This window comes from Thermobia domestica, chromosome 1 (assembly GCF_964235325.1).
Source record: "Thermobia domestica chromosome 1, izTheDome1.hap1.1, whole genome shotgun sequence".
NCBI lineage: Eukaryota > Metazoa > Arthropoda > Insecta > Zygentoma > Lepismatidae > Thermobia > Thermobia domestica.
Window position 1 is genome coordinate 148,478,508 of NC_137454.1, and position 13,143 is coordinate 148,491,650.

The 13,143-nt window shown below is 32.1% G+C and overlaps 1 protein-coding gene across 1 annotated transcript in view; it reads right to left on the bottom strand.

Annotated features, from left to right (window-relative positions):
* The window catches only part of LOC145689995 (uncharacterized), a 690,354-nt gene that overhangs the window by 12,558 nt on the left and 664,653 nt on the right, over positions 1–13,143 (bottom strand). The window contains exons 33-37 of the mRNA XM_081764461.1: positions 12,004–12,137; positions 9,871–10,091; positions 7,470–7,697; positions 3,317–3,541; positions 2,446–2,725 (exon numbers count right to left, since the gene is read on the bottom strand). Coding sequence (XP_081620587.1) covers positions 2,446–2,725; positions 3,317–3,541; positions 7,470–7,697; positions 9,871–10,091; positions 12,004–12,137 — 1,088 coding nt within the window. The remainder of the gene's footprint in view (positions 1–2,445; positions 2,726–3,316; positions 3,542–7,469; positions 7,698–9,870; positions 10,092–12,003; positions 12,138–13,143) is intronic.

Below are 13,143 nucleotides of genomic sequence, written 5' to 3' on the forward strand. Positions count from 1 at the left end.
CGAACCAGGGAGGTCTCAGGGGCACGTTTACCGGGACATGTAAAAGAAGTAGAAATGACCGATATTAGTGTTGAATTCATAGTTTTCGCGGTCGCTGAAATCAATGGTGAAACTCCTACAGGCGTTGACTTCCAAATACAGCCCCCGTGCGAAGCATGTGTATATTCAACTAGTAAACAAATAAATTGATATTGCTTTTAATCGGAAGAAATGATGCTGTCACATTGAGATGTCCTTAGTTGCCAATCAAATAGTTTGGTTTTGGAGATTGTACAAGGAACTTACTAAAATGTTGATATGATTGAAATGCTTTCTGTTGTTGCTGTTAAGTATTGTCCATTATTTCACTTTAAGTCTAACGAATTTTTAACTTGCTAGATTTAAAGACCTATTCCTTAGGTTTCTTTTTAAAATAGTCATATTGTTTCTGACAGTTCGTGTGTGTAATATTTACGATTAAAATATTACAATTTATATTAAAGCCAATCATAATTCGCTTAAATATGTTTTAAATTGTTATGTATTTTCCAAAGCAGGAAGTACGGCAAAAGCTATTTATTTATTCTACATTAGGTAGTGTACAGGCAAAATGAAGGAATTATATTTTCAAATGTAGAAAGTGGTAATCTATTGTCAGAAATATAGCTCTATTTTAGTTTACAGGGAGTGGTGGCACCAGGAAAATAATAAGAAAAGAGAAAAACCTGGAGTAAAGTTTGAAATGGGAATTAATTTAATATACATAAGTTGTGTCTACCAAACGAGAAGAATAACACGTGGGCAAAGCAAAATTCTAGGCAGAATTACAGAATTGATCCATCTTTTTCTCTCGTAGCACTCTTTTGTTTACAGAACGACTTGAGAATTGTACGAAAAATTTGTAGGTTTTCACCATTTTGTTATAATAATTTTGTCTGTAGGGAATGTTTATTTTTAAATGTGTTTAATAACAATTTGTAAAATAAGCAGGCCGAAAGCGCTATAGAAATGGTTAATACCCTTGTATTTTTATTTTGTTATTTTTTTGTTTTGGTAGCTCTTAGTGACAGAGAATTTTCAGGAGTTCGGTGGTGATCGTGAAAGTAACATCATCTCCTAGTGTGGTGTTAAGAAAGAGGACGAGGATTAAGTGATAATTCCACACTTTATACTGCTCACACATAACTACACTTAACCACAAATACATCTACATACACCCACAAATATCCTACACACATTCATTTTATTTAATTTTTCATTTTTCTCAAATTTTACACCCTGACCATCTAGGTAGCTGGCTGGCCCTTTTCATTCCGCTGGAACTCCTACCCGATTTTGACTATTATTCATCCTTATTGTGACAATTCATTTATTTACCTGACTTTGACATCTTATGCACTCAACTATGACTTTGCAGAAATATAATTTATTTTCTTTCCATTATTTTAATATACAATGCAGACATTACGACTTGTAAGTAAGCCAAAAATGCAAATGGTGTCGTCCGCTAGTTGTAAAATTTCTGTTCACTCTATTACATAAGTACTTCAATTTCAATATTAGTAATTCACTAAAACCACATTTTCAGCATACTTGGCCTTATGGCTGGTGCACCTAATTAATAAACACCGTTAATGGTAAAGAAGACAAGACAAGAATTTTCTGTATGGAAACGTTAAGTGAAAGTTTCAGGAAATGAAACATATATATATTGAAGACGTTAAGTTAAGAAACATCAGAACCAATTACATAATAGGCTCGAGATATAGTGATATTTTTGGTAGCTGTATAGGGATACAACAAATTATTTTAATATGAAGATATGATGTGTTTGGTACATGAGCAGGGTCTCACTATTTAGATAAAAATATATTTATATTAGTGGAGTGATTGTTGTAAAGGGGCACAACAGTGTATATAATTATGAAGAGGTTATGTTTAGTTGTAAAACATACATAATTATGAGGTGTCCACGAGAATGTGCTTAAATGTATAAGGTGTTGTTTCAAGACATACAGCATTTGTATTTATGAGAAGTCCACATGGATATGGAGAATAAATAAAAATAAAGTTATTTTCGATTGCATAGTTTTTATATATTTTGTATTGGATGACTTTTATGGCAGAATTTTACTATAGGCAATTGAGGCATCTATCTAAATTAGCTTGCAAAAAGTTGAAGGCTTGAAACATGAGGCCATATGTCACACATGTTAAAAGTATATCAAAGTAAACAAGGGATTAATCTAAATAATCATATACTTTTAAGTCTAGAAATGTTCCTATCTAAGATTCTGCTCCAAAGTGAATTTCTGGTGACGCTACTAATTTTATCTATCGCAACCTTCAATAAAAATATTGATCACAATATTCAATAAACTCACAGAGGAGAAGCATCAAACATACCGGTAAAACAAAAACACTCAATAACAAAATTTATGAAATTCATAACTGAGAGAAACGTACCATCCAAAATTTCATCATCATCATCGTCATCGTCGTCATCATCACTGAAGTCGTCATTGACAGAGCCGCCACTAGTGTTACTGATTATGCTGCTCGCTCGACCACCTGGGGGCTTTGTTCGCTGTTGTCGAAGTGCTGGTCCTGGGGTGATCTCCGCCGTTAATTTCTTGTTCTTGATAAGAATTTTGTATTTTAATTGTGTGGGTGATGGAAGCTGCGGTTCGTCACTGAAATCTGTCTCAAAGAGGAACTTCGTCACAAGTTTATCTCCAAAGACAGACTGAAAAAACGAAAACGAAGAATTAGCTACGCAAGAGAGTAAAGATATTGAATCACCAACACAATTAGAATTTTGTTCATTCTGCCTGTTTCGTTTTCGTAATCATATTGTCTTAATATTTATATTGTACTTGCTATCGAACACTAAGTATGCAATAACAATGTGAATTCGAACCTAATATATACATTAAATTTCGAAATATTAGTATAAACAAATAAATAATACATTGACTGAGAACATTACGAAAAAGAACGTTCTATGCATTAATATTACAAAAAATGTGAGAAAAATATGCTAAGATGTAAATTCAACTCGAAAGCGAAGTCATTTTTAATTCATGTGAAGAAAAAATATTCAGAGTTACATTTGAAATCTAATTTTTCTTCAAATAAATCCTCAGATGTACTTAAGTGTCAAACATTTGGTTGCTTTTGAATTTACATTATAGAATGTCCGTACTTCATCTATGACGTATAATTATAGTATAATTTTCTTACATTATAATCTAGGATATGTATTTTTGTTGGTGCAAAACTTAGGTAAAAGTTAACCAGAAATAGAGTGAACGAAAATAATACAGTTATATCTTACCTTAAAGATGTGAGCCATTCTGGATTGCTGTTGTAGGGAGCAATGGTTTTCTATGGATAAAATGACTGGATATGGTGAGGTAACAAAAGCGCTACGATTGATCGCTTCGACTACAGATCGAAATGGAATTTTGGTGGTAAAAGTATGGCCATGATATATTAGTGGTGATCCATCATCACCATCCCAGCAGTCAAGTTCTACACAGCGGCAGCCAGTTAACAGCACCTAGAAAATATAATTTTATTTTTTTTAAAATACATATATATCAATAATTAAGAAAGATAAAGATGATCATTTTAATAGAGTATCCCACTTGAACAATGGAAGGAAATAATGAAAATGTAAAACAAGAACTTAGAAGTTTGCTTACTTTGTAGTATCGAGTGAAAATTAAGTGAGAATAATATTGCATTTAAGTTATTCCTTTCCTATATACACATTTTTTTGTCTGGTTTTCTCTTTTCGATTTTCATTCGCCAATAAACTACCCTTATACAGGGTGTTAGTGAACTATACCGACAAACTGTAAGAGGTGATTCCTCACATCAAAATAAGAGAAAAAGTTCATATGGACCTATGGTGAAAAGTGCATAGTTTCAGAGCTAGAGCTGTCCAAAATCGCGAAAAAGCTAAATTTCAATAGGCCCTATTTCGAATTCCAGAAACTGTGGATGGTGGTTCTTATCAGCGTGAAGGAAGCCACGCATACACAATCCAAAATTGCATATTTCATCAATTGTCAATAGGTGTACAGGGTATTCCCTACAGGGTGTAATTTCAGATATGTTTTCAATAGAGTTTACAGATATACCCTTATTTCAAGAAGGGTCCAGAGAGTAAACCTTGACAATAATGGACATCCAAAGCTTCGGAGGGAAGGCGGAAGTGTTAGGAACAGGCAGTTCCATGTTTCTTTGTGTTCGTAATAACGTGTGATAATATGTATTTCGTCATGGTATATTTCACGTTTTCTTCACTCATAACCGTGATCGTCAGCAGCACCATGCGTTTTCTCGAGTACGAAAGATCGTGCTGCTGACGATCCTTAACACTTCCGGCATCGCGCCAAAGGATTCCGTGTTTACTGCTATGAAGGCTTATCGTTTGCCTGCTTTGGACCAATCATAAAATCATAGCATATCTCAAAATTCGGATGATGGCATGTCTAGGAATTTCAGCCTGCAGGGAATAATCTGTGCACCCATTGAATATTAATGAAATACGCATTTTTGGATTGCGTATGCGTGACTGATCATCATCTCACGAACCATCATCCACAGTCTCTGGAATTTAAAATAGGGCCTGTTGAAATTTGGCTTTTTCGCGATTTTGGACAGCCCTAGCCCTGAAACTATGCACTTTTCGCCATAGGTCCATATGAATTTTTTTCTCTTATTTTGATGTGAGGAATCATCTCTTACAGTTTGTCGCATAGTTCATTAATACCCTGTATATTGTAGAAGAACAATTAAAAACACCTCTCTAGAGAATTTTGTGTTTTAAAATCTTAGTTTCTGCTAGATCTCTATACATAGAAATAAACAGATCGACGGAATCTTATTTTGATAACCTTGTACAGATCATGAAACGAGTAAACCAGTCGCAATCTTGATATATATCGCCACTCAAAAGAAAGCAACTCGTTCCACCTATAAACTATCCCTGGTGGATTTTTTCAAGAGCAATGATTTATTCCATATTGGAAGGTTCTCATATTTATTTATGAAACAAAGTTGCCTAAACTGTTTTTTGAGAAAATTATTTGGAAAAATTAACCCCAATAATAATCTATCCTATGAGAATTTTTAAAAGAGAAATTAGTTTCAGGGTTGTTAAAAAGAGAAACGACATTCCATGTTGTAGGGTAGTTAATAAATATCTATTTATGAAATATATATATAAAAAAATCGTTCGGGCTGTTTTTGAGAAAATGATTTAGAAAAAAGGAAGAAAGAAAGTAAGCAAAACCCTCAGCCCCAAAAGTAAACTATTCCTTCTGGAGTTTTCCAGAGAAATGACTTACAGCATATTATAGAATTAGTAATTAATTATAAACAAGATCGTTAGAACCGTTTTCAAGACAATAGCAACTCTTTTTGGCTTAACGCTCTGGTACTCTTTGTTCCGGGGAGAGAGTGGAGGAGTAAATTTATAAAGGAAAGTGAAGACCTTCATAAAATTTGATCCAAGTACATTGAACAGTGGCTTCTAAGGGGTGCTAATACATCGGGATGAACGGACGCATGGACATCAAAAAGTTCACTTTTCCTTCATGTAGATTTCATGAAAACTGAAAATTTGATGAAATCTCGAATTCGATGTATTCACGATCAAGACTATAGTTTATCCTATAATCTCTCGAAAGTTAAAAAAGAAAGACTTACCTACGCAAATTTAAAAGTTCAAACATATGGTCTATGAACACAAATAGATTATGCAGTTCAATACAACGTTACAAAGATATATTTTATTATTTATGTTCAAAGTACAAACTGAAGTTTCTTATGCATGTTCATGCTCTGTTGCACATTTTTTGGTTGTAATAATAAATCAGATTTCGTGTTTCATAAATGAAACTGTGTAATTTTTCTCTTATTATGATGCTTTTGTCATCTGGTAAACTGACACCTCATATCAGCACAGACATTACATTTTAAAAAAATGGATCCTGCCATAACAATGTGTTTGCTACATACAGTGTATTTCATTAGGTGGATGGGTCAAAATGGGCCTATAGAATGGACTGCTAGATCTCTAAATTTTACGTTAACGAAATAGAACACATGTAAAAAACTTTTCTACGCTACATCATAAGAAGCCATTAACATTTATTAAGAAAAATAAATTATATAGTCCAAGCTATAAAATATGAGATACAATTTCGTATCAAAACCACAAAAAGACCAAAGAAGACATCGCATAGGAGAAATGGTTTGCACTTTAAACGTAAATAGTAATGATATAATTTCATGACATTATGATAAACTATACGGAACCTAATCGTACTCATAGCACATATGTTTGAATTCTCGGGGATAAGTTCTTTAAGATTTAAATTTGCATAGAATTGCCTTTCTTTCTCCACATATCTTGTAGGATTAGAAAGGTCGTGGAACAAGAATACTTTCCTATGCATTCAAATGGCAATAAGATTTCGATTTGAATGGATTTACGATTTTCCATAGGCATAGTCTTTACAAAATTTATTTTCACAAATATCATTTTTCCTACTATTTACGACAGATTATTTACGAAATTTATTTTATTATGTTTTATATATTTGCTTATTTTCGTTTTTTGTAACGCCTTTTGTTACTTAACTATTCATTTAAGTTTAGATTACAATTGAAAATAAAAGGATAATAAATATTTCGATTTTCTCAACTTTGAAATAAGTTCATACCCGCTATTTTATCTTCGATCAAATTATTTTCCTTCTAATTCCATTATGATTCTTCTTCAGATGAGCTAGGTCCTCCTAACACTCTTTAAGTAAAGGCTAGGATGTCCAATTCACAAGTAAAGTTGTAGTACAATTCATGTGATTAAAATGGATAAAAATCTACTTAAAAAGCGATGAAAGTGTGACTGATGTGGGAAAGTACTGAATATTGGTGTATTTGTTAGAACTTCGGCACAATAAACCGGAAACCCAAGTTTGATTTACAGTCCAGCCGCACTTTTTCACTCTTTGACTTTCCTTTAATTCGATTTTAAAATTACATGAATTTGTTTCCATTTTCCACATTACTAATTAATTTATAATGAACTTTGAATCAAAGTAAAGGATTGTGCATATCTATGTATTATATAACTGTTTATAATATTGCAAAGAAGCCCGAATACATGAAAATATTGCATAATTATTAAGCTATAAGTGACAGTTCAATAACACATTAAACATAATTTATTTGTTATCTCTACCCTTCTATTACTAGTTCAGGGAAGGAGATCCACGTACATATTATATCATGGATACTGATGGATAGTTTTTCAGAATTCTGACAGTACGTGAAATGTTGAACTGTCGTTATTTATTCAAACTAACGTATTTTCTATCAGTAGTTAACGGCAATGTTTTATATACAAATTCTGCTGACTTTTTAAAAGTGCATAACAAATTATATTAAACAAAGTACTAATAACAAATTACCTGGCTATAAAGCTCTACCGACGATTCTCCTTTTAGTTGATGCCCTGTTAGATATGTATTGTGAGATGATGCTATGTAATATGTGGAAAGAGGCTGATCCATATCGGACTCATCTGGACACATCCTCTCGCTTATAAATGCATAATTTTCCTTGTCCATGAGAAAACGAGCAAAGCCTTCGAACGACAAACAGCTCTGAGAGCGTAGCAAAGGGTCTGGTTCATGACGCTATAAGAAGAGAATAGAACTATTAGTAAATATACTCTTATTTCTTATACTGTTCTTATCATGTAAAGTTTCCATTCAGTCTATCAATGGAGCATTTATACTTTCACCAGTATTATTGAAGCAGTCATCTATTTAAAAGTAACAGAGGTGTCTGATGAGTAAAATTTCTCTTTCTTTTTGACTATTACAAAATTCATCTTTGTACACTTCGACCTTAATTGTTATTACATATTTATTGCATTACTATTATGTTACATCTGCACAGTTGTAATTTACGTTATCAGAATATCCTACGTTTATGTTTGCAGCTCTGTATTTTTTTACCAATATTTTAGTTTTACTTTGAATTGTTATAACATTTCCTCAATTAATTCTCCATTTTATTTTTCTCTTTATATATATTTTTTTATTTTACTTTTCTGTATATTTTATTTATTTTTGTAACTTTCCCAGTATTACATTGCTTTCTTATTTGAAGAAAATGTTCAAAACTTTTTCTTTTAACTTTTCAGTTAAGATTATTATTATTATTATTATTATTATTATTATTATTATTATTATTATTATTATTATTATTATTATTATTAAGAATTAAGATTTTATTATTATAATCAGGAAGATACTTCTATGAAAATCATAGCTCGTTTACAAATCCGACCCGGACAAAATCCACGTGCTCCTTAACTGAAATTGAAAACGTAACCAGATTCATTGAAAGAAATCTAGTAACCTTACAGTCAGTGCATACAGTTTTATTAAGATATTCTGCCTGATTCGCAAATAGCACCTTTTTAAATATTAACCTCTGAAATCAAAAATGGAATGACATGGTACAAAAGTGAAAAGTTTATTATAAAAAGCAATTCATAATTTAGCAGAGTGTAATTAAATAGTTTATCCTAATGTTCTGAGCGAAATTCATTTTATAGGACCATGTTCAGACTATGGATTTCGGTCTTCATAAGCCACTATCAGAATGTTATGCATGAAGAACACCTACACTTTTACGCCATGCTAGTCTAAATCATATCTTTAGTTACTACGCTTGCCTTCACGTCATGCTGCCCTCAGATCCTACACTTAACGAAGTCTTAGTGTTCGCAACAATCAAGAGACTGAGTTTAGAGTTAATATTAATAGTTTGGTTAAACAAACAGTACAGTAAGATACTGTTTATGTTACTGAATTTAAAATTGAAAAAATAAAGCTACGAAAATGTGTTCTTTTGGTATTTAATTTTTAATTTCTTGTTGAATTGTATTAACTTTGTAAGCACTATCTACCTATTCTTCCGAATAAACTGTGTTCAAACGAAATAATCAGTTAGGTATCTCCTAAGTGATTGTTTTACCGTAGAACAGCCAAAGCAGAGAAATAGTCTGAACTGCATGCTGAGTAATTCTCATAAAAGTTTATTATATCTGGCCCTTTTTACCGATAGTTTCATTACACGGAACATACTGTATTAGTAACCTTATCTAAATCAATTTCTACAACTCAAATAAATTTCTTGTTAGAGGAATTTAAAGATCATTATTCCAACAAGGGGAAATTATTTACTTAGTTAGTTGTCTAATTGAAACTTAATGTTGCAAAAAGATAATGTAAAAGAGGCTTATAAGCTTGTTTCCACTCATACAACAGAAGTAAATAATGAGAATGCGCGTGAATTAAACAACTATCACTGAATCTTGCAATATAGAATTAATTAATGATATAATCAAAATACATTTTACCATACCATCATATAACTAAGCATCTCCTGTCTACTCATAAGCCACTTTGTACATATTTTTAGAGATTTGGATGCAGCACATTGCATCGAATTAAGATTATTGATAGTTGTAGTAGAACCTGGTTTCTTTATGCCCTGTTTGTTCTCAAACCTCTTAAGTGAAGATTTTTATAGTATAACTCTGCTTCTGTGTTTTATAGGTTTTATAGTATTTCAATATAGTATAAAATATAAATCATTTTCACATTTATTCTATACAATAGAATTAAAGTTTTACAGCATAGACATCAGCTGACTATTAAGTTTTCTATGTCAGTATCTTCATAACTTTTACCTTGTTTGTTTCAAATCATCATTTTTTTTTATTTGTTGATTAAATTTGGGATGGAAATTGAAAGGAAACTTTTTATTGTTTTAATTCAATTCTTTCTAACTTACCTGAACAAGGCACTTAATTTCTTCATCTGAATAGTGTTCCAGTTGTTTTGTTTCGAGAAATTTTTTGAAGGTAGTTAATGTAATGACTTGTGACTTAGAAGTGTCGACACCAGCACAGTTTGTAACAATACTCGCAGCAGCAATAGCATCAAAGATCTTCTTCTTTTGATTCGTGCTCCTGTATTCATAGAGATCCAATGAACTATTCCGAGTCAGAAGGCCTGAAAATCAAAAATAAAATATGAATATGGAAGAGAAATAATATGACCGAACTTGTAGTAGTGGACTTAAAATAAAATATCCATTTGTCTCGCTTTTAATCAACTGTCTCGTTATTCAGAATTTAATCCAAATGTTCCAGCTTTTGAGTTTTGGCTAATTCACGAAATACACTCTTTTCATCATCAAAACACATATATCGATTATGTTTTCTCGTCTCCGTGCTTTTCTTGATGAGGTATTCATCTTCCTACACATGTTTATTCTATCTGCTTTCCTTGATTGACTAACTGATTGTTTATTCATCTTGATGTATTTTATACATAATGGCTTTGTCAATATAAAATGGTACTTTCATTTTCAAGATTACTACATATTTTTAATGAGATACATTGAAAATTATAACAGAAATGAAATACAATAAAAAATATGCCTTGTAGTTGCCTACCTACACATGTAGCAAAATTAGAAAGAAGTTGACAGTTCAAAACCACGTGGAAATTTATATTGAGAAAGGTCTCTACATCACACAATTATTATGGTCACCAAGAGAGGAGCCAGCCATAAACGTCGTGATGGTAATTGTAAGTGAAGGTTACTGTAGAAACGGAAATAACATTGCAATGTTTTCGCCTTGTAACAGGTGTTTAGAATTATTTGCCTATCGAAATGGGAGATGGGAGACTCATATTTGTAACTTTTTATGTATACGAAGTGATATTTTATTTCATTGTGTTTTTCTCTACGTCACCACTTAGGTCTGCAGCACTCGGTGATGCAGAGATTCCAGGTTTGCTTTCCTGTGGAATCGATGTGGTTCGAATTCCGTGCTTAAGTGCAGACCCGTATCTCATACTTTTGCAATGCCACGTTAAATTCAAACAAGCTAATCAAAAGTATTTATCGATAGAAATGAAAAGAAGCTTCAAATGCAAATAGTATTCCACAAATTCAAATACGAGCTCGGATACCGCAAACTATATCATGATTTTACGTTTTATTTCATTTGTTCATATTTTGATAACTTGTTGATATTTTAGGCATTGTTATGTTACACATTCACACATAAAAATACTTCCTTTAACGGTAAAAAATGTAATAACTGACTATTAAAACCTTTGACTTATCGTAATTTCTATATTTCCCTTCCTCCTTCCTCTCTGCCTTTGAAACTCATCCATGTGCACATTCCTTATCATTCATCCAAACGATCAAAAACTAAGCGAGAGAATAGTGATAGCGGACGATTGAACAGAGTATTCACAAAATGGCAACGGGGTAATTTGTGTTCTTTCAGATGTCAATTCGTTTCTAATTTTGTTCTGAATTAGATAATTAATTTTAAATTACTAATATCCCTCAGTACTGTAAAACAATTGTTCTTGTAAGAGTTTTCTGACCGTGTGTAGAAAATTTTCACCTGCGAAATGTGAACATAATTTTGACAATACTAGAAGTAAATTATCACAAATACCGATGTTACTTTTGTAATAGCAAATTTTCACAACTTAATTGATAGCTTGCATTTATGATTTTTGTGTAATATGGAGTATATACAATACATGTGTATTTATCTTTTTTTTTTTTTTTTTTAATTAACAAATTTTAAGCTACTGGGTTAAAATCTGATTGAAATCTAAGAATTGAGTGTCCTTTATTTTAAAAAATCAAAATTCTGATAAAAAGATTAACAAACATGGTAAACGCAAATCATGTTCCACTTTAACATTATTTGGCCAATTATTATTTACATGCTTAATGGATGAGCTCTTTCACTCTACTGGACATAATCATGGAATCAGGAACCAACATTTTAATTTCATTACGTGTTCCGTATAGTTTCATAACTTTAGCTTTGTTTCAGTTACAATATTAAATCTAAAGTTTGTAATTTCGTAAAGCAATAATACTTACCTATTTTCTGGTGTTGACGTTTTGGTTGGTCTGGTGAACTCTTTCTGCTGTCATTAAGTGAACTATCGGACATACTTCGACTTGTAACAGCAAACTGGTCGAACAGGTCTCTTAGATCTTTTCTCGCTCGAAGACTGCAATAAAATAAAATAAAATTTGGATGTATATGATCTGTATATTCCTTTTAACAAAAATCTCTGTGTTTTACTTGCATCCACCGCTAGTAATATCTTTTTGGTACCAAGGCAAAATAAATTATTGTATTGTTGAATGAGATACAAAATATAACTGCTACTCATTTGTATTCATTACTTGCAGATACATGCTGTTTGAAGATATTTTTGAAAAAATGCACATTGGACCCATTTCTCCGACTAACTGTGCTAATTTATTTTTGCTTCTTAACCAACTACACAGTCTTCACAACATGTAGTTGGCATAGGTGTCTCTGGCGGGGGAGAGGGACACATGGGGAACGCGTTCTCCCAAACATTTTGTGTAGAAGAGGAAGGGAATTAGGGCTAAGAGTAATTTAATGGAAAAAATAAAGAAATAGAAGGAACACATACCTGTTATGTGTGCTGTTTATTACACTGTTTATATAGACCTACTTATATAAAACTTGTTTTCTTAGAAGGAATTGTCTTTTGAGTGCCGTGATGTAGTGGAAGAAAAACAAAAGAGGTAAAGAAAGACTACAATTAATGGATAGTATTAAAACATATAATTGTTATGTCAAGACAAAGATGTTAAACGCAAATGCTGAAGGAAAAAATCGCAAAATTTGTCAGACCACAATCTTATGCTGACTGAAGTGGAATCACACTTAAAAATTTATCTAGAACGGAAAGTAGAAGACAATACGCTAGATACAGAAAAGTCTAAAGATCTGGTGAAGTAATTCCAGTTTTATTTTAAATTTCGAAGAGAAGTGTATGAATTGAGAGTAAGAAGATGCAGGAAATAGGGGAATTAGGAATTAGACTTCTGGGCTTTTAGTAGCTATGGCCATATTAGCCTGTCACGTATGAAGGATGACGTCCTTTGGTGATCACACTGGCGGGAAACTGAGAAGGAAGGAAGCGGCAGGAATCATTATGTTAAGTACTAACCCAACATTTGCCAACCCAACCCAATATT